The 22,189-nt window shown below is 32.4% G+C and overlaps 2 protein-coding genes across 4 annotated transcripts in view; one reads left to right on the top strand and one right to left on the bottom strand.

The window, feature by feature from the left end:
• LOC145322229 (steroidogenic acute regulatory protein, mitochondrial-like) overlaps positions 1–14,111 on the top strand; it is a 243,691-nt gene extending 229,580 nt beyond the window's left edge. For all 3 annotated transcript variants that reach the window (XM_080164091.1, XM_080164089.1, XM_080164090.1), the window contains 9 exons: positions 4,554–4,697; positions 7,919–8,017; positions 8,699–8,799; positions 9,634–9,724; positions 11,272–11,331; positions 12,383–12,477; positions 13,207–13,300; positions 13,466–13,536; positions 13,827–14,111. In XM_080164091.1, the coding sequence (XP_080020217.1) occupies positions 4,689–4,697; positions 7,919–8,017; positions 8,699–8,799; positions 9,634–9,724; positions 11,272–11,331; positions 12,383–12,477; positions 13,207–13,300; positions 13,466–13,536; positions 13,827–13,851 (645 nt within the window). In that variant the 5' untranslated portion in view covers positions 4,554–4,688 and the 3' untranslated portion in view covers positions 13,852–14,111. The remainder of the gene's footprint in view (positions 1–4,553; positions 4,698–7,918; positions 8,018–8,698; positions 8,800–9,633; positions 9,725–11,271; positions 11,332–12,382; positions 12,478–13,206; positions 13,301–13,465; positions 13,537–13,826) is intronic.
• Positions 14,112–16,369: 2,258 nt separating this feature from the next.
• The window catches only part of LOC145322226 (L-tyrosine decarboxylase-like), a 44,347-nt gene continuing 38,527 nt past the window's right edge, over positions 16,370–22,189 (bottom strand). The window contains exons 33-39 of the mRNA XM_080164081.1: positions 19,783–19,864; positions 18,974–19,084; positions 18,447–18,485; positions 18,260–18,348; positions 17,470–17,533; positions 17,084–17,133; positions 16,370–16,875 (exon numbers count right to left, since the gene is read on the bottom strand). Of these exons, the coding sequence (XP_080020207.1) occupies positions 16,785–16,875; positions 17,084–17,133; positions 17,470–17,533; positions 18,260–18,348; positions 18,447–18,485; positions 18,974–19,084; positions 19,783–19,864 (526 nt within the window). The 3' untranslated portion in view covers positions 16,370–16,784. The remainder of the gene's footprint in view (positions 16,876–17,083; positions 17,134–17,469; positions 17,534–18,259; positions 18,349–18,446; positions 18,486–18,973; positions 19,085–19,782; positions 19,865–22,189) is intronic.

Genomic DNA, 22,189 nt, shown 5'->3' with positions numbered 1-22,189 from the left:
GATGAATTTGCTAAGTTCTCCATCTTAGGAAAGCTTCACATAGGTGCGGGTCTCTGGATGGGTTTACGCCCTTTTCCTGTTGTTCCCTAATCCTTAGATTACAAAATCTCTAGATGGCGCAGCCGATAGTTTTCTTAAAATAAATGCTAACAAATAGTTAGACAGAATAATCTTTAAATTTTAGCTGTTTGTATTTGATAATATGACAACCAATTATTTAAGGATATAATTATCACCACCTTGATGACATCCCCCCCCCCCTCTAGATATTAAATTTCTTTCTAAGCACACCCAGAATTTGGTGTTACACAGGGATCTAAAGGGATAAGACAATGCACCAGTGTCCTGGATAGGAAACAGGTTTTTTTTTACATACGTCTCACAAGACCTATGTAGTCATTACCGGGAGACGATGACGGTTCAGTACATGACTTTCATTAAATCACAGCTGATCATTTTTGTGGATTTTTTTGAAAATTACTTTTATACCCAAATTTTCATAGTTTTTCTCCAAAGAATCACAATTTTCTCACATTTGCAGCTTAGTTAGACTAAATTTATGCAAGAAAAGTATAGTAAATACAGCTGAACCTAAGGACTGTGTTATCATCAATAAAAATAAACATGCTTCAAAAACAGCAATGATTCTGTTCCAAGTTTTCCTTTAAATATTAACAAGTTATCCTGCTCAATACTGGTTTCTGGCTGATTTGATGTCTCAACATCAAAACAATATCTGCTTGGGGTATGACAGATGTCCATAACCACAGTTGCCATGTTTAAAGTCCTATAATACTATATATACAAGGCTACAATTGAATATACAACCAGTCCCTCGTTCAAAAGAGCTTGCAGAAGGTTAATATAGCTGATCTTGATTGAGTCTCTGCCCTTTGTTCACACTGGTTGACATTGTAAACACTTTTGTTCTTTGAAGCAAGAGAGTTTCAAGTGGTTCAAACTGTGTTTTTAGATTAAGTAAAAGTCATAACAAGGTTTTCATAGGTGAACCTACAGAATGATTATAGATACATATTGGATTCTAAGCTGGATTAATAAAGGGGGTTTTTTAATGCAACCATCTCGTAATCAATGTATAAATGGCACTTAAATTCGAATTTTGATCTGAAATTTTGCATGAGTAATTCTTGGTAGGTCTATTTTCCCTAAATCAAACAAAAAGTTGAAAAAGTAACAGCTAGCAGCTCAGCCGTTTAGCCGTTTTTTGGCTATTTTTAGGGCAAATCTGTCATAAATTACGTAGAAATCAACTTTTTGAAACATATGTTTGCTCTAAATCATGTGAAATGATACAAAAAAATATTTTTTAGATTTCTAGTACCAGCAACATACCGGCTAGAACCGTTTGAAAACGTTTTGGAGGGGAAAAAAGCATTATGTGGAGAGAGGTTTCGTGATGGATTTCCCTTGAAAATACCCAACAAATAGATACACGGCTGAGCCGCCAGCCGTTAGCCGCTACTTTTCCAACTTTTTGTTCGATTTAGGGAAAATAGACCTACCAAGGATTACTCATGCAACATTTCAGATCAAAATTCGAATTCTAAGTGCCATTTATACATGGATTACGAGATGGTTGCATTAAAAACCCCCCCTTTTTGTAAGTTAGTGTATTCAAATATTGAGTTGATTTGACTCATGAATGTAAGAGCAGCTAAAGAACAGAAAAGCACATGGCTTGAAGCTTGAAGAAAATCATAGTAGCTTATGACTGTAGGGAATGTGAATGCTGGTTACTTGATCATAACTGGATTTCATTCAAGTGTGGGTTTCTTTGGTGACTTTGGAACCCAATTTGAAAATAAAACACAGGCAAGTTTTCTGTCCTAAGCAGATCTATACTACCCTTCCTAAAAGCTACCAGTAGTAAAGGGACCTAGGAAGGTGTTAAACAAGAAGACCACAATATAGGATTAGCAAGCAAGAATATAGGGCAGTTTGTCTATCAAATGGTGTTAGATTTGGAATCATAGACCCCCCTGACTTTAGCATATCAGTCAGCAGAGTAGGCGGAAACCATGGTGAATTTCTGATTAATAGAGAATAAGAGGACAGGAGCTCTTAGCTGAAGTAACTAAGGCAAGGGAGTCTTAAAGACCATGTAGCTAGATGCATGGCAGTCTAGGCTTTCACCCATGGAAAGATCTCTCATGACAGTAGCTGATTCATAGGAAACCAAAGGAAGTAAAAAGTTAGAATACTTGAAATTGTATTCCGAACCTTGAGGTAATCCCTTCATATGGCAAAAGTCAAGCCACAAGTTCAATAGCAAACAAGTACAAGAACAGGAAGTTGAAAAAAACTTTGAAGAAAGAGTAAAAAAAGTGTGTGAAATTGATGATTAACAAAAAATTCTAAACTAACTTCCATCAAGATTTATAGGCTGGGTGAACCATGTCGGCCAGCTAGATTAGAGGTCTAGCTATACCAGGGTGGAGAGAGGTACCCTGTTTAGTGGACAGTATTATAAGGCATACTTGTTAAAGTTGAAGGACAGGGACGGTAACATCAATGTCTTGATACATGGATCAAGAAGTTTAACAAGTGGATTGATAGAAAAAAAAGAAATTGTCCAAGAAATTTGAGGGCAAAAACATTATGTTGCTTAGTCAAAGGCAAAGTCAGTTAGATTTAATCATGTTGAAGCCAGGTGAAAGCCTATGGAGGCCCGACGCAGTTCTTACGTGCAAATTCATTGTTGAACATTAATTCAAAATAATTAACTCTTACTCAATTTCTGACTACAAATCTTATTCCATTGATTCTGAAAGATCTTGTTATATGTGATAGCACAATCTTCAGTACAGCTGTTACTTATTATACTTTTCTTGCCTAAATTTAGGCTAACTAAGCAGCAAATGTAAGAAAATTGAGATTTTGTTGGAAAAATTATGAAATTTTGGGTAAAAAAGTAATTTTCAAAAGAATCCACAAAAATGATCAGCTGTGATTTAACAAAAGTCATGTACTGAACCGTCATCGTCTTCTGGTCATGACTACAGAGGTCTTGTGAGACGTATGTCAAAAAAACCTGTTCCCTATCCAGGACACCGGTGAATGGCTGATAAATTGATGTACATCTCTAATGATGAACAAAATTACCCCATCTGTAGATTAATATTAATGGTTTAAACGTTTGAAAGATCAACTTTATGAATCAACCAGTCAAAATTCACTGCATTTCCCAAAGTTTTTAAGCCAACGAATAAGAAAGCGTTATTATAAAACTTTGGGGACTAGTGTAATAATCAGCCCATCTTCCCATCTCTCTAGTTGTTACCAAATTGTAATATTACAAGTAGTTAGAATGAATTATAAGTTTAAGTAATGTAGAACAATATAAAAATTACATAAGAACTCGCTATATTTATGGTTTTTCAGGAATAAAAAGGTTAGAACAATGTATTTCATAGTATATCATATATTGGATGCTGTTTTATATAGCAAATCTTCTTAAAAATTCAGCCATCTACTTGATTAGCAGCAAAGAAACTCACAATGCCCTATACCGTGATAGACTGACAGACGGGCAGACTGTCAAAGTGTATTATAGAACAGCTCCACAACTAAAAATACATTCTTATGTTACATTTTCTCTTTTTTTACATACCTTTTCTCCATGATATTGGTTAAACCCCTTTTCGCGTTCGCTTGGCGTACCATTGAAAATCAACATTTTTTTGTGTGTCTAAAAAATAATGCATTTCTCATTTTTTTCATCGATAATGAAAATTACAAATATCTTTATAATTTTTCTATGATTAAGATTATTATTTGAAATATTTTATTCAATTTAAATTACTCTTTTAAAACATTTTTTGGACATCCTTAAAAAATTATGTAAGTGGTCATAGTACTAGTATACTAGCGTATGAAAATATGGTTTAGGGCATTTTTCTTTTTAAAAATCTTTTTTTTTTCTTCTAAATTGTATTTTTTTCTTCATTATTTCTTTTTTTGTAATTTATTAATACTCATTATATTGTAATAAAATTAATTATGGAAACTGTTGTTAAGATTTTACCTTCCTCCTGAGTTTTATCTAACCATATTTTCTATGTTTTTACAATCAGGATTAATTTATGTCCATTTATATTTTCTGATCACTGAACTCATTGGTTTCTGCTTAATAGAAAATAAATACTATGTTTAAGCTATACTTCAGGGGTTAAGACTCTCAAAGAAGGCATTTATCAATTGACAAAATAAAATAATAACTACAAAAAGATAATGAACAAATGTTAAAACTTAAAAAAATATTTTTGTTACTATACATGACAACCAAGCGCAGTTTTTTTTTGTTGGAAGCTAAGCATAGCGAGTGCCATCACACCCGTAAAATGTATCATTGTCCAATTATCAGAATCGCAAATTAGAAACTCCCCTTTACCCTTCTCAATTAAACACCGCTTATACAAAATAGCTTAAGTGTGTTTTGGCTACTTTAGCACAAATTGCGGAAGAGACAATATGCAGAAATGATGGAACACCATATTCATTGTGGTTGGTTGCTAAGTGTTACCGTATTTTAGTGTACGTTTGCGTCTGATCATCGCCTGACAACTCTCCCCTGCCCGTGTGTGTAGCCAACACAGTCAACCAACAACAATATACACATTAGTTCTAAACAAGATTTCCTGGATTAATAGTGAAGTTAAGCTGCTATAATGTCCACGGTAAGATATTGTTTTATTTTTTTTTACATCATTTGTTATTAAAGATAGTAACAGTTGTATTAATGCAAAATTTAGCTCTATTTTCATATTTTTTTACAATTTCATGCCCTTTCATTTGACATTTATAAAATAATCAGTTTTTGTTTATACTAATTTAGTTGAAACATTGATAGATATTTGATCTTGACAAAAGCTGTTTTGCCTTTAATTTATATCGAATCAATATAGAGACTAAATATATTGGTTTTTGTCTTAGAGTGAACTTTCATATTTTTTCTTTTTAAAAATATTTTTTAAGATGCTGTAATTTGTATTAATATAGAATTAAGGGGGGGGGGGGGGGGTTAATGCAACCATCTCGTAATCAGTGAGCAAATGGAACTTAGAATTCGAATTTCGATCTGAACTTTTGCATGAGTAATCCTTGGTAGGTCTATTTTCCCTAAATTGGAAAGTTGGAAAAGTAACGGCTAACGGCTGGCGGTTTAGCCATTTTGCCATTTTTTGGATTTCTATAGTACAAATTAGTCACGAAACCTATCTCCACATAATACTATTTGCAACTCCAAAACGCTATCAAACGGTTCTAGACGGTAGCTGTTGGTACTAGAAGTTTTAAAAGTGGTTATTGATATCATTAAACATAAATTAAACCAAAAATATGTTTTAAAAAGTTGATTCTTACGTAATTGATGATGGATTTACGTTGAAAATAGGCAAAAAAAACGGCTAAACGGCTGAGCCGCCAGCCGTTACTTTTCCAACTTTTTGTTTGATTTAGGGAAAATAGACCTACCAAGGATTACTCATGCAAAAGTTCAGATCGAAATTCGAATTTTAAGTGCCATTTGCTCACTGATTACGAGATGGTTGCATTAACCCCCCCCCCCCCCCACTTTCTTCAGTAAATGTTAGTTTTGACTGGCGGAAGGGCTAATAGCAAAGAATATTTCTTCAGTTAGAATACATAGAATTTATTTTATACTTATTTATATTATGTAATTCGTTCACTGTAATACTTGATTAAATGGTATACATATATGTATGTATACTTGTATATGTGGTATCCATAATGTCTATTGTAATATCCAATTTATGGCTTTTCTAAGCACATTCTAACAATTAAATAAAAAATAGCCCTTTTTCAGCTCCAATATAACGATCCATTGCTTACGCATTTCAGCTTATCAGACGGACAAAAGTACATTCCTTTACTTTAAATTATAGATATTAAATTCTACATATTGATTCCTTATTGTATTTTTCGTTTGTTTAAATTTGCGCAGCTACTAAGTAAATAATTTATAAATGTCTGTATGCCGATACGTTTATCTATCCGTGAAAAAAGTACCATAAATTGAATATTACAATTTTACAGTTTATTTTCCCTTGAATTATAAAAGATAAATCTTGGATTGAATAAACTAAATAAAAAGTTACTTAAAAATTATAAAAAAAATTGATAGCATTCTTATCTATAATATTGTTGATAAGTAAATTTCTAACAATAACAAAAACATCAATAAAAGCGAAAATTGCACTCTAGATAAAAAAAATATAACAGACTGTCTTTATAATGGATGTATGGACGTTTTGTTCCTTACAGAGTAGCTCTGCTTAATATACCTGCGACTGTAGCGTAACACTAAGCACATCCGCTCGTTGTCGAGCAAGTGATAAGTTTGAATCTCGGTTATACACCGCGTCATAACTAAAAAGGTTAAAATGGTTTCTCCTTCTGCTAAGTCAGGTGCGCGACATAAATAGTTAAAACAGGCGCAGATTATTACCGTTGAACAATGAGTATTTTCGTATGGGAACCGGTTCCTATCAACCGGATTCGAATGAATACGAGAAAAATAATGAAAATATACATAATTATAAATTATTAGAAAAATTAATAATATATTATTTATTAATAAAGCTCAATTAATCTGGTCAATTTAACACAGAACTATTTAAAGGGACTGTGAACGTAAATTTTTCTCATCTTAATATCAAATCTTAACATTATCTCATTCATAATATCTCACAGATAGAGCAAAACGCGCTTTTGTTTGCTTAAAAAACGGCTTTTTCCGACGATTTTTATAAGGTACGGAGAAAGGAAGAAATTTTCTGTATTATATAAAATGTGCATTAAATTGCTTTTTTCTCCCATTATAGCTAAAATTAAACTTTTTCACATAGTTCTAGATTTTTCCTAACAGTTAAGCTGACTTAACATAATCCTTGCTTTAATCCAATGTATAGTTACTTAGAAATTGATAAAATAAGCAATATTTTTTTATTGAAAACCAAATACAATAACAAAGCCAGAAACAGGTTTTTTATTAGTATCCAATTAACTTTAAATGGCCCATCTCTCGCCCACCTTTAATTACAAATTTGTAAATAATAAAGACGCAATATTTCTTTATAAACAGTCTGATAAAAGTGTAAACTAATTCTCCAAAGTGGGTTATTTATTGTTCAACACAATAAAAAAGGATATTATTATTTTATATAACCTATGAGATTCAACCCTTTGTTGACAGTGAGGTATTTTTTTTGTCAATAATACGAATTTAAAATATGTCTTTATTACCTAATTACTACGTTATAAAAAAACGAATTGGCAATTTTATAGCATAAAATAAATCCTTAACAGTAAGTAAATTGTTTCAACTATATATGACAAGTTAAATATCCCTACAAACATTATAAGAAACAAAAACGTTCAGATTTTCCCTGTTTTTTCCTTTTCCCTCTCAAAATACCATAAAATCAAGGCATTATTTCTGGATATTTTTGTGAATAGGACATTTTTGGTTGATCAGTGTAGTGAAATGTGCTTAGTAAATGTTAAGATTTGATAATCAGATGAGAAATTTTTACGTTCACACTCCCTTTAAGGTAATGGATAATTGGAATTGGAATATGTGTTTTATGACGCCTATCATGCATTTTAAAGCTTAGAATCCATTCCATATTTATATAAGAATATTATAGGATCACGGAAATAAAATGAAGTATAGCAGGTTTTGTCGTATTTTCACAATAGCTTTTGATGTTAATGTTTGCCCCGCAGGAGTAGGAAATTAGTGAATTAGGAGAAAAACTTCAGTGAAAATATGACGAAATCCGCTACTTCGTCTTCTTCCCATGATCTGAATATTATTAGTAAATTATTCAGTCCTAGTTTGGGATTTATTGATAATACCTGTGGATTTTGTTTCTAGAACGCCGAGTATATCAAGGAGATTGACGAGGCTTATGAGCTTGCCCTAGAGCTGGTCAAATCTGATGGATGGAAGAAGGAAAAATATGAAAAAGAAACGGTATGTCTATAATTCTATTAAACTTTAACAAGTTAGATCTTTTTAGATTTTGGTAACGATGGTGAATGTTGAGACGACCATTAATGTTATACATAAAAGTGCTAGGATGTCTGACTGTGTGTGTATCTGTACCGAAAGATCCTGTTAACTTCTCGCTCCATATGATAAGCTTCTTACAAGTCTTGGGTTTATAACTAAATATTATGGGAAAGGGTATCTTTACCCTCCCAAGAGAAATCAACCCAGGACAAAAAATACCCCCCTACAATTTATTTACTTCGTAAAACTCTTTTCTTTTTAACTAAAATGTAAAGTGGGGTCATTTGCTCCTAAAGGCCTCAAGGACCTGCTGTAGCCACTAATGACTAATATATTAGTAGACAATATTGAAATCACTTACACTCTGTATTTGCTGTTTGTTTGTAAAGTTGTCATGGGAATAGTCCCTTTCGTAACATCGCCCCATATGGAGCGATTCGTCGTATTTTTATAATGGCTTTTTATAGGTTATTTTAGGTTAGGTTATATTGGGTTAAGTGATTGCCCCACAGGGTTAGGTAATTGGCCCCGCAGGGGCTAGAAATAGGAGAAAAGCTACTGTGAAAAATACAAAGAATCGCCCCATAAGGTGCGATGTTACGAAAGGGACTATACCCGTTGTCATCTGTGTTATATTTTCAGGACACTCTTGTTGAACTGAAGAAAAATGACAAAGGAAGAAAAATCTACAGAGGAAAAAGTAAAATCAACATTGCTCCTAAAAAGTTGACTGAAATTTTGAAGTAAGATTGAAGATTTAAATTAAATTTTTGTTATTTAAAAAAGGCATAAATATAACAGTTAGAGTGCAGATACTTCAAATTATTGCAGTGCAGTGGTATAGTTGCCAAAATATTCGCCAATTGCCAAAATTAATATCAAATATAAATTCTTGAAGTATAGACGTACTTCTAAATATTTTATTTACAAAGAGATCCTTAGGGATAGGATAATAGACTATAAATATCCCCGATTATGATTTCATCTTCTGTTGAAAAAAAATATTTAAAATCATTAAAAGTATCCAAAGTATTTGGAGCCAACTAATAACATAACGTGGTTCCAAAACTTTGGATACCAGTGTAATTTACAGTCCGATGTCCCCTCCCTCCCTGTGTTTACATGAAATGATACTGTACAATACATTCTTCATGTATTTTCAACCATAACAACTTAATTTAACCTTGCATTTATTTAACTCAGGGAATAAGGATACATTGAACTGTAAATTATACTTGTTTTATAATATATTCCTTCATTCACAAGCTTAAAAACATGGATTTTCATAAAAGTAGTGGCCAACAATTATAAGCTACATACATATGTGGAATTTTGGTTAAACATAATTGGGAATTTACAATGCACATTAATTTTTCGTCTATTGTCTTATCCCTTAAAATCCCTGATTTAATTGCATTAAAAAAAGCAAAGCAGGTCTAAAATTTAGTGGAATCTGTAGGACTAATAATTCTTCTCCCCCCTCCAACCTTTAAAACACACGTCTTCTGTAAAATATCAACTATTCAAACTACCTAAAACTAAAAGCGCGGCCACTCAATATTTTCATACCAATTAAGGAATACAGACACAGTGACAGAATGGAACAAAACTTTGTCTGACGCGCGTACTCTTCTGAAGCTGGATGATAAACATCAAATCACATATCAGGTAGATATTCATAATTACATCAATGGATATAGAATAAGTGGATATTGTAAGAGATACTCGCATCTCAGCTGGCTAATATAACGATACCCCTCCCCTCTTATGACTTGACACCATTCCCTCCCCTGACAATGGTTGAACGTATTGACAACTATCAAAGGTATATTTATGCAACATTAAATTCCCCCCGTCTCAATATTCACGTATTCTGTATCAAGGCAAATTGAATCAAGGCAAAATTAATACATTTATTATCATAGATTGTCAAATGATCATAAACAAGCAACACAATTTCCGGATAAAAGAATTTCCTTAACAGAACTTTATCCTTAGAAATTCAGCTGTTAATAGTTGATGTATTATATTGATAAAATAAAAAGCTGCACTTATGCACCTTTTCATAAATAATGTTGTTGGATTGTTCCTACACTGCACTGGGTTACTATTTGTCTAATTGAAGTATTCCATATTTTTTTGTAATAGTTATAAAATGTCTCTTAGTCTTTTCAACGTAGATACTCAATTGAAAAATAGCTGTCCACACATTTAAGGTAGGTTGAATAAGGAATCAGATATTATCAGATAGGTTCGAATCCCTACGAGGCGGCGTAAATTCTGATAGATACTGATGGCGGAAAAGTTGGAGGTCGGATTGAATATGTACAATAAATAGATAGATAACAGCTTACTTGACAATGCAATTTGTCCTAAATGCAATGTAGAATCAACAACCGAACAAGGGATTTTTTATTGCTATTTTGCTAAGTACTTTATTCATGCATTGGCACTATTTCTAGACCAAAAATATAATGATGGGAATCCAGAATTCATTTTTTTAAAAGAAAACTTTTTCCTTTTTAACATCATTTATCCTCAATTCAATGATAAAGATTTTCTTCAAATTTCAACAATCATTTTAGTAGCCAAAGACAGAGCATTGAAATCTAGCAAGGACGAAGCTATAAAAAAATGGACTGTTAATAATTGCTACTCTCAAACTCTTTTTGTTGCCCAATTTTCCATAAAAATTTTAGAAAAAGCTTCTTCCTATAGCAACATTGCATCTGAATTTTTGAATTTTCTTTTACAATATAAAGATAATATTACTTACTTTCAAACCTAAAAATGGTTTTTTTTCCCTATGAAATAAAATATTAACTATTAATACAAACAAAATATTATACATATTGTTTCATTAATGCGAAATATTTTACTGTATTTTTATTATAAAAAAAAAATCCATAAATATTATAGTTTATTTCATGTTATTTGTAATTATATTGAAATAAATTAATTTATAAATAAAATAACAAGGGTAGGATAGACAATGGCTTCTTGGTGGTGTTGGACTACTCTGTAAAGCTACAGACTGTCAGTCTACCTTACATACACACTTAGAAGGAAGGTGCGTCTATTTTCTCTAGAGGCCCCTATGGGCACTTGAGGGATGCTTGATTGTAAACGGAACCATACATACATCCTGTTACTTTTATATAAGGATAATATTCATGTGATTCTAGTTAATTTTTTTACATTTTTATATTTTTTAGATCACCCAGTCTGAGGCTGGAGGTCTTGTTTCATCAAGAGATTTTGTCTATGGCAGCAAGGTGAGATTTTTTATAGTATTGCTTCGAAACCGATTAATATCCACTGGATTTGGACCGGTACTCTTCATACTGAAAAATTATGTATAGGATCGTATTACAGATAATTTTTTTACGAATATTAAAATAAGAATCATAAAATTTTAACAGTTTCCTTAGCCCGGGCCTTCGGCCACGTGTGTCTAAGACAAATGGTTTAATCTTTAACTTTTCATTTTGATATCCGCGGAAAGCTGACTATAATACGGGGCGATGAATAACCCTCTACCGTTTCTTAACACTCAGCGCATCTGTCGTCGTCTGTGAAGTGATGGGTGAGAATCTTGAATTAACAATAATGACATTTGGACGGATGGACCGACCCTCTATTTATTAAAAAGCTACACTGAGAGGATTGACTATAAAATTTAACAAGGGGTCATGATCATGTTAAAATTCGTCATTAATTAAAATAATTCAATATTTACAGAAACGACAATTTATGTAAAAGTTATTTTTTTTTGTCAAATATTACTACAATAGAGATTTTGTAGTTTTTGTAATTTAGCTTAAATATTTATTTCTTGCATAATTGTAACTTTTTTCCTTTTTAAATAAAAATATACACCTTTTTAATTGTTAGCTGATTTTTTTCAACTATGCTTAAAAGTATAAGGTGAATATGTATACCCTTTTCCAATATTTCATTTGCATTATTAAAGATTTGTTTTTCAATCCTTATAATAAAGTAAAAGGATGTTTGTTTGTTTCTTTCTTTGTTTGTACCGAAGAATCTCTCTAACCGCTGAACCGATTGGGTTATACTTAACAGGGTAGCTTCTTATAGGTACCAGGAAGGTTTATAACTATTTTTTTTTATAGTAAAGCAATTGGAAGATTCTAATTTGCCTAATTTGACATGGGTGAAACAAACAGGCAGATATTTAGAACGGAACAGTTAAAGATAATAGAAAAATTTCAAGAAGACAAAAGGGGATTATGCACGAACGAGAGCAAGTTAAAAAAAGATGCTATTTTTCGTGCATAGTCCCCTTAATTATGAATATATTTTCAGTTTGACTTTATGGATGGAGCAACTGGTGAGATCTTTGTGATGGGAGGCAAGAGTGTGGATTATCCTGATGCCCCTAAGGCTGCCAAAATTGTCAGGTAAAATTAATGTGATGGAATACATCCATCGTTCAATTTGAAGTATATTAATTTAAAGTATACAGGGCATTGTATTCGGAGAGGTGTGGAAGGGTATATAGATAGCCTAAAGTCACTCATAGAATTAATGTAAAACTGAAATAGCCAAAAATCATTCCGAGAACAACCAACCTACCCAAAAAAATCAATAAAAATACCCTAATTTTTTTCAGCCAACGAATAAAATGCGTCTAAATACCAGTGTAATTACAGTCTAAAATTGAAAATAAATGATCTATTTTTCCAGATGGTAGAAGTAAAATAGTAAATATCTGTATTTGAAGGGATTAAATGGATCAGGTTGCTAGATGGAAATACATATTAATAAATCTATTTGTATGATTATATTATTGGGCTATTAATGGACCAGGTTGTCAGATATTTATAAATATTTATTATTTATTTGTAGGGCTATTAATGGATCAGGTTGCCAGATAGAAAACCTTATGAATTATTCGATTTGTAGGGCTATTTTTGGATCAGGTTGCCGTAAAGAAATATATATTAATTCATCTATTTGTTGAGCTATTAATGGATCAGGTTGCCAGATAGAAATATATATTGATTCATCTATTTGTTGAGCTATTAATGGATCAGGTTGCCAGTTATGAATATAATTAATTTATCTTTGTAGGGCTATTAATGGACCATGTTGCCACATAGAAATATAATTAATTACTATATTTGTAGGGCTATTAATGGACCAGGTTGCCAGATGGTGATACCCATTGAGGGAGAGGATAACCAGTGCGAAGTTATTTGGCTTATGGATTGTGATTTCAAGGTAATGGCACATTTTAAGATTTAATATTTCTATCTATGGGCTAAGATCTGATAAAACGAACGGACTAAATGAGATATCCTTGCAAAGGAAAATTTACAAAATTTCTAGCCATCTATCTCGAATAGATGTGAAGTAAAGTTGACTTCCCATGGATTTTTTTTTCAGGGATGGATGCCTTCGAATATTTTGGATATAGCTATGCCTGTTGCTCAAACTACTTTCTTTGATAGCTTACGGTAAGTATTGCAGGATGTAAAGGGTTCGAATCTCACTGTATTTTCATTAAGATAAAAATTGTAAATACTGTTGCTATGTAGTGAGATTTTTATTAATAAACTTTAAAGTGTCTGACATGATTAAGAAGAGTTGACCTCAAAGAATACTGAAATTAGTATTCTTTTTCTAACTACTTAAATTGAACGCTATACTAAAGTCAAAACAACTCTTTTAAATAGAATTTTCAGATTTTAAGCAAAAATTATCTATAAAATAAATGCTCACTTAATAATTTGTTCATTTTTTTCAGAAAAGTAGCAGCCAAATCTGGTTAAGAGTCCAATTATCTAACTACCTACAAATGAATGGTGCATTTAAAACATCACTCCTATGTTTAGCTTATTTTTAAAAGAAATTTTATATAAAAAATGCCATTCTAGAAATCAAAGAAAAATTTAATTTGAACAAAATCATTTTTTGATGTTATTGAATTTTATTAAATAAGTTTCTATGCTTTATGTATTTGATATTGATTTAAAGTAATAATGTACACATATAAATCATAATGTGGCAATAAAAATAATGTTACAAATTATTTTAATTTTTTTTATTTTGTGAATTGGAAAGTTTTTTAGATAAGTTAAATTTGATTCATAAGAAAAAGATTCATACCCCCCTTGTAAATCACTGTGCACGCTACTGGTTGGCATATTGAGCGAATAAAGTAGCGAAAGGGTTTCGAGTCCATGAGATGTAGGTAAGTTTTATTGGCAAAACTGGGCTTTACCAAAAACAATTGAAAGCTTTGTCCCTTAATATTTTAATTGTTTATATAGATTAAGAGCGTTTTTTCCCTCTGACCGTAATTTTTTGGTTGGGATGACAGTCCCTCGCCCCCTAAAAAAACGCCTAAACTGTTAAAAACTTTGTTAGATTAACTCATACCTCAGACTTATTTCTTATAAAATTATTCATTAATAGTATGGCATTGCACATAGGGGCAACAAGGGGCAACAATTCACCACCCCCAAATCAAGTTTTAAACATTCTATGAGTATTATCATACCCAATGTACATCAGATTTCAAAGGAATCGTAAAAATACGCTTTTTAAGTAAGCATTCTAATGCATGGAAGTCAAGAAATGCAAAAATTTTCTTACAGAAAAAGGCATACTTTTTGTGTTTCACCAACAATTTTAAAAGTATTATAAAATCTCTTAGAATTAACGTAATTAGACAAAATAACTTCTGATGAGTCATGCATTACATATATTTTGACAGTATAAAAGAAAAAAACACAAATTGAAGAAATTAGTCCTAAATAATTCTAGTTGAAGTCAAGATTTTAGTTTTTATTTGTTTGTTTTTTAATCAACATTTAAGAAGACAGTAAGAGGAAACATGTTTTCACCGGTTGCCACCGGCTAAAAAAACGATATTTGATTACCCAAAGACATATTTTAATCGCCAGTACTGGTTTCATTTACCCCCCCGCGCCCCCCGTAGGGGTTTTTAGCCCGTTTTCTGAACGTGGGTGCACGAAAAGCTTGTAAGAAAAGGCGTTTAAAGTGAAACTTTAGCTTGCTAACATAAGGATCCCCATCCACCCCCATTTACACCATCCCCTCCCCTCCTACTGAAATAAATTCCATGACCCCAAATTTGACACTTTGAACACTAAAATCGGACTACAATTAACCTAGTTACACTTAAAAGGGCCCAAAAAGCTAGTGATAGGGTAGCTGCGCTACTAAAAAATTCTCATATTGCTCTGATAACCAAAACCCCTAATTAGACATTTTAAACACGAAATTCAAGATAGTTGATGGATAGATAGATGGATAGATAGATGGATTGGTAGATGAATAGATATATGGATAGATAGATAGATAAGTAAATGGATAGACAGATGGGTAGATAGAGGGATATATTGATGGATGGATAAATTGATAGTTGGTGGATAAAGAGATGAATAGTTGATGGATAGATAGATGGATCGATTTATAGATGGATAGATAGATGGATAGATAGATGGATAGATAGATGGATAGATAGATGGATAGATAGATGGATAGATAGATGGATAGATAGATGGATAGATAGATGGATTGGTAGATGAATAGATATATGGATAGATAGATAGATAAGTAAATGGATAGACAGATGGGTAGATAGAGGGATATATTGATGGATGGATAAATTGATAGTTGATAGATAAAGAGATGAATAGTTGATGGATAGATAGATGGATCGATATATAGATGGATAGACAGATGGATAGATAGATGGATAGATAGATAGATGGATAGATAGATGGATAGATAGATGGATAGATAGATGGATAGATAGATGGATAGATAGATAGATGGATAGATAGATGGATAGATAGATGGATATATAGATGGATAGATAGATGGATAGATAGATGGGTAGATAGATGGATAGATAGATGGATAAATAGATGGATAGATAGATGGATAGATAGATGGATAGATATATGGATAGACAGATGAATAGATATATGGATAGATAGATGGATAGATAGATGGATAGATTGATGGATAGATAGATGGATAGGGTAAGGGGGGGCTATTTTCGGGAGGGGTTAATCTGGTAATTTTCTATCTACCTTCATAAAATGACCTTTATCTCCATGTTCCTTTCAAATGACAGAAAAAAAACATAAAAGCAAATTTGTTTGTTGTTAAATTACCTACAAAAAAGTATAAAATTTTTGTGAGATGAATTTTAAGGGTACTAAATAATTAAATCCCCTTTTTGGTTGATTTGCCCCAATGTGATTGTAATAAAAGCATATTTTGGACATCTTGGTAGGTTAGAACAGTAATATATTTATTTATATTTTAATTTCTTCATTCGAAATCCTTAAAATCATAATTTATTCCAAAATAAATCACATATTAAAATATTTTTTATTTACAGAGGTTCATATTCACATAAATAGTACAACGTTGTGGCAAGATTTTTCATATTAATACTACAATTTATTTACAATTACTTGATACTAGTAAAAACTCATTCTTGTATTAGGAGCTAAGTTACTAGACAAAATATATCGTTGTACCTTAAGCTGTTAGAATAAGAGTCAAGCAAAATGTAATGCATCACATTTAACAGGGGCTTGGCAATTCTTTGAAAGTGTTACTTATTATACGTACAATTGTCATAAAGAACATGTTTAAACACCCTTTTGATAAAAATAAACATGATGCGCAGCTGCCGAGCCCAGTACGTATTTCATCTTCCCTAAATATCGTCTTCATCTGATTCTTCAGAGTTAATTTCATCTTGGTCTCTCCTCTTTCCAGCTGAGGTATACAGACTAGGCTCACAGCTCCTATAGCATCACAGTAAAAGTTAAAAAGCGAATACGCTCCTAGAGGCAATTGAGTGCAGGGGTTGAGGAAGTTGACCCTCGACTTTTAATTTTAGTTTAGAAAATTGTTCATAATATGTTACGATACAAGATTTTTCATTATGGCTTAGAAGCAGTTCTAATCCATCGGATATCAATCGGTTTTGATGCCATACTGGAAATAATTTACCTGGTATAACCAGCATTCATGTTTTCTCCACTGAACCACCGCTTTCCAAACTAAATTCTTTACTTTTAAAACTATTCAAGGATCGTGAGGCATACGGCAATGGATTATAAATTATATACATCCCAATGATGAAAAACAAAATTGCCTCTTCTGTAGATTAGTTTATTTATTGAAAAGTTTGGAAAACCAAATAAAAATTCAAAAGTACCAAAAGGTTCTCAGCCAACAAATAAATAAAGATGTATAAAACTTTGGGTACCAAAGTAATTTATAGTCTAATATTACCTTCCTCCCTGCATTTATTTGAGAAATAACATATTCTTAAATTCTCAATATGCAACAAAATTACTATGAAATGTAGGAATTTTTATTGGTTTAATGTTTACCTGAGAATAGAATTTGACGACTATAGAGTGCATGTCTCCAGTAAAAGCGCCTTGGTCAGACCATCTGAAAATTATTGGCTTATGAAATTTTGAAGAGAAAAATTTGTCAATCATTGATTTATTATTACATGGATCTTACACCAGATTTTCATGTTCTCTAATAAAGGGTAAATAAAATGAAAAAGCTTGGACGCTCCTGTATAATCCATGTATTCCACATCCATTTCCATCATATCCGAGCAGATACAATGCATAATAACAAACAAAATAAAGTTGGGCTACTAGCTGCGAGTATGCATATAAAAAAATACACAGATGTACATAGAGTACATGAGTCCAGTCACAGTGCCTTTCCCACTTCTGCCATGTCAGGTGCGCGACATAAATAGTTTGAGTAGTGATAATGCCAAAAATAGGTTTAACTCATTACCATGTGTTGAACAGTTAAGACGTCAAGACAAAGGTTGTGTAATCTTTGAATGGCGTTTGACCTTATAATCATGAACATAATTAAACAAGATTTAGTTCATAGATGCACTAAAATAAGATCTCATTTTTTTTGTCTGAATCTAAAGACCTCAGAAGGTACTGGTCCGAATTGTTTATACTTTTCAAGGAAGCTTCATTACTTTTTTGTGGTTTTAGGCTATTTATCTGACCTACCCAGCCCTCCACTAGATGCTTGGGGCACAGCCTCCAGTATGAGATAAAGTATTAACATCTATCTGTTAGGGCTGTGTGAAAATATTTCCCACCAAAATTACACTGGATTAGGAATATAAAAACTTACGAGACCGCATTGTAAAGATGATCTTTAAGAGGATCTCTACATTTCCAAGACTTCTTCTGGCTAAGCAAAGGTCGTCCTCCATTTTCAACCTAGATTTTTACAAACGAGTTTTAGTATCTATTAACTTTTTTTATGATATGTTTTTTTATTAACTTATTATAAATTTCAGAATATATATAACAAGAACCTGTGGTAGATAGATGACAACACCTCTTCTTAGAGCTTCCTGAAACAGATTTTAAAACTTGTTAATAACTCAAAAATAAATAATTTTATAGTTAAAGTTAATAAGCATATCAAATTTTAAACCAAAAAAATAAATTCTTCATTTTATCAACCATAAGGTTTTAAGTATATTTATATTTGTGTATATGTATATATATGCAGTATGAAGAGGCTCTGTATCAGAAGGGTAGGGCCGAAAAAATAGCCTAAAACTAGTGTAGCTAGCAGATGATGGGCGATAAATTGATGTACATCAAATGACGAAACAAAAAAAATTAACCCTTCTGTAAATTACAATTACTGGTTGAAACGTTAAGACACTCAACTTAATGACCAACCAATCAAAATTCAAAATTCCCCAAAGTTGTTAAGTCAACGAATAAGAAAAGCTAATTATAAAACTTTGGAGACTAGTGTAACAGTCCAATGTTCCCTACCTCCCTTAGTAAGTTAAGTACTTTTTCCACAACTATAAAAATGATATTTTACCTGATACAAACTGTTTTCATCTTCTAGTTGTCCCAGCGTGGGGATTTCATCCAGTCTGATCTGTTGCTGGAAATCAGGGTAACGATTTGGACAGTGGGACAGGTAGGCACTCTAAATTGTTCATATATTCCTCTCAATATGGTGGTTTATTTTAAATTATTTTTGTTTACACAAACCTCTATTGAATGATCATAATTTGTTTAGATCATTAAAAGAAATCGAAGTAGAGGTTTTCGTCGTATTTTCTCAGTAGCTTTTGGTGGGTTAGTTTATGTAAATGTTAATGATTGCCGATCAGGGTTAGGAAATGGGCCCCGCTTGGTTAGAACCTTTCGTATTGGTTAATAATAGGAGAAAAAACACTGTGTGACGAAATATGACGAATCACACTACTTCGTTTTATTTCTTGTTCCATTTGTTTTTATGACTTGAACTACGTTGTTCAACAATGATTTCATCATTACCTGGATTAGTAAGTAAGTTTTGATGGATCCTAGGATGATTACATATTTTAAAAGTTAGTATATTTTTCAACCTAATTACATGATGATTACATACAAAATATGTTGTAATTGGAGGATAATATTATTTCATCTACATTGTGTAATTGTATCTATCTATCTGACTGTATGTCTGTCTTTCTATTTGCATGGCTATCTATCTATGTACCTGATTATCAGCATAAAGAAAATACTCCTGGCTTGGTGGATAATCTTTGCATGACTATCTATCTATGTACCTGATTATCAGCATAAAGAAAATACTCCTGGCTTGGTGGATAATCTTTTCATGACTATCTATCTATGTACCTGATTATCAGCATAAAGAAAATACTCCTGGCTTGGTGGATAATCTTTTTCATCTACACTGTCTCTCTGCAAGTGGTGATATCTTAATTTAAAAAGGATCATTATTTCCAAGATTTTGGAACAAATTGGTTAAGAATCGTGTAAGAATGCAGGGAGTAAGGGAGGGGACAATGGGCAATTAATTCAATATAAGAGTTATCAAAGAAAGGGCATGAAATCCAGTTTAATCCAAAAAATTTGTAGGAAATTATAAAGGGATTGTTAAATGAATAATAGATTTCCATAGCGTCATGTAAAGTGAAATCACAACTTGTTTTTGATGAAATATATTGAGGTTTTTTGGTATGATTTTTATATTAAAAGATTATTGGACCCGGCCAGCTGCTAGCAAGAATATGACTGCCCCTTTTTATTCTGTTTATTTCCCTCGCCCCTTGCGCCCACCTACCTTCTCCCTTCTCCCCGTCTGCTACATTCCAAACTTACACAACGAGTGTTTATTTCCCTTGCCCCCACTTTCCTTATCCCTTCTCCCCGTCTGCAATATTCAAAACATACATAACGAGTAGCGGCATTTCATGCGCAAGTCCCCAAACTCAGTCAGAAACTGCTAAATTCTTGCACATTCCCTTTAAGCCAGTCCCCAAAGTCTGAGACTCCTAAAATTGAATATTCGATCCATTGTCCCCTCCCTTACTCCCTGGTAAGAATGACTTAATATTTGCATTACTCTTTGTAAGAATGTCATAACTATTTATAGTACAGCAAAGCTACTCTATGATTAACCTAGCTGCCAGTCAGTACGGAACTATATGGGGGAAACTTAATTTTCTCGGCAGCTGAAACTGTTGTTGATGATTCCCTGTACCAAAGAGCATTTAAAGTGTGTTACCTTTTTTTATGTTTTATCATTATTTGGCCACAACTTGGTAAACAGTGCTTGCAGATCAGACCTTTTTCGACTAAAGATACTCAAATGGTTCCTCTACAAGCTCAATCAATCAGTTTAAGATATCTTTATATTTCAAGGAAAATTGATGAAAATACTAAAAAACGGCAAATTTGGGTGTTACCTTTTATATGCACAGATACCATAAAATCAACAGAAAAAATACTTATTTTTACTTTTCTGTCATTTTTAAAGTATGATTCTGTTAAATTGGCTATTCTTGAAGGGATTTATGCATTGATTATACTGAAACATCCTTCCAGGGATATGGAAGGTTTGCGTAGGACTAACTATCCTACCTATAAAACCAAAAAGTTCAAGAAAACACCCACAGAACCTCAAACACTAATGGCTTTCACACAGCCAGAGGTGTGCATGAAACAAGAACCGTTGGAACTGATGCTCAGTTTACTGAGAATATGAAAGATGATGGTGAAATCCGAAAGGAAGCTATCAACTTGATGACAGGACCAATAAGTTCTAAGCAAAGCTGTAAGATAGGAACCTGGAATGTTAAAACAATGTATGAGTCAACTAAAACAGCCCAAGTAGTTAAAGAAATGACAAGTTACAATATTGGAATACTTGGGATTGCAGAATGTAGATGGACAGGACAAGGACAAACTACAACCAAAGATGGCCACCTAATACTTTATTCTGGTCATGAAAGCCAACATATGTATGGTGTTGCTATAATTATTCAAAAACGACATGTCAATTCACTAATAGACTGGAAACCTATATCAGACAGAATAATTAAGGCTAGATTCCAATCAAGGCACTGCAAGTTGACCATTATCCAATGCTATGCCCCAACAAATGACAAAGATGAAGAAGTAAAACAAGAGTTTTATGATCAACTGCAATCAATCAGAAACTCAGTACCCAAACATGACATGTGCCTAGTTCTTGGAGATATGAATGCTAAAGTAGGAACTGACAGGACTGGAGTGGAGAATGCAATGGGACACTTTGGCATAGGTACAAGAAATGAAAATGGAGAACTTTTACTTGAATTCTGTTTAAATAATGATATGGTTGTAGGAGGTACATTATTCCAACACAAAAACATTCACAAATATACCTGGACAACACCTGATGGACAAACAAGAAACATGATTGACCACATTATGATCAATAGAAAATGGGTCAAATCAATGCAAGACTGTAGGAGCTATAGAGGAGCCGACATATTTAGTGACCATGAACTAGTTGTCAGTAAGATTAAATTAAAGCTTAAGCGTACTGGCCATGATAAAAAGAGTGAGATTGGTAGACAATATGATTCTTCAAGGTTAAAGGACCCTGTGATAAAGAATGAATTTGTCTTAAAACCCAGAAATAGATTTCAAGTCTTAGAGGACCTAAATGACGAGACTGAGATCACATGGACTTCAATTAAAGAAAACTTTCAATCTACTGCTAAGGAAATCCTAGGACACAAGAAACCAGAGAAAA

Source organism: Acartia tonsa, chromosome 6 (genome assembly GCF_053477335.1).
Source record: "Acartia tonsa isolate MP-2025a chromosome 6, ASM5347733v1, whole genome shotgun sequence".
Classification (NCBI taxonomy): Eukaryota; Metazoa; Arthropoda; class Copepoda; order Calanoida; family Acartiidae; genus Acartia; species Acartia tonsa.
The sequence above is the reverse complement of the archived record's forward strand: the minus strand, read 5'-3'. Positions and strand labels throughout refer to the sequence as shown.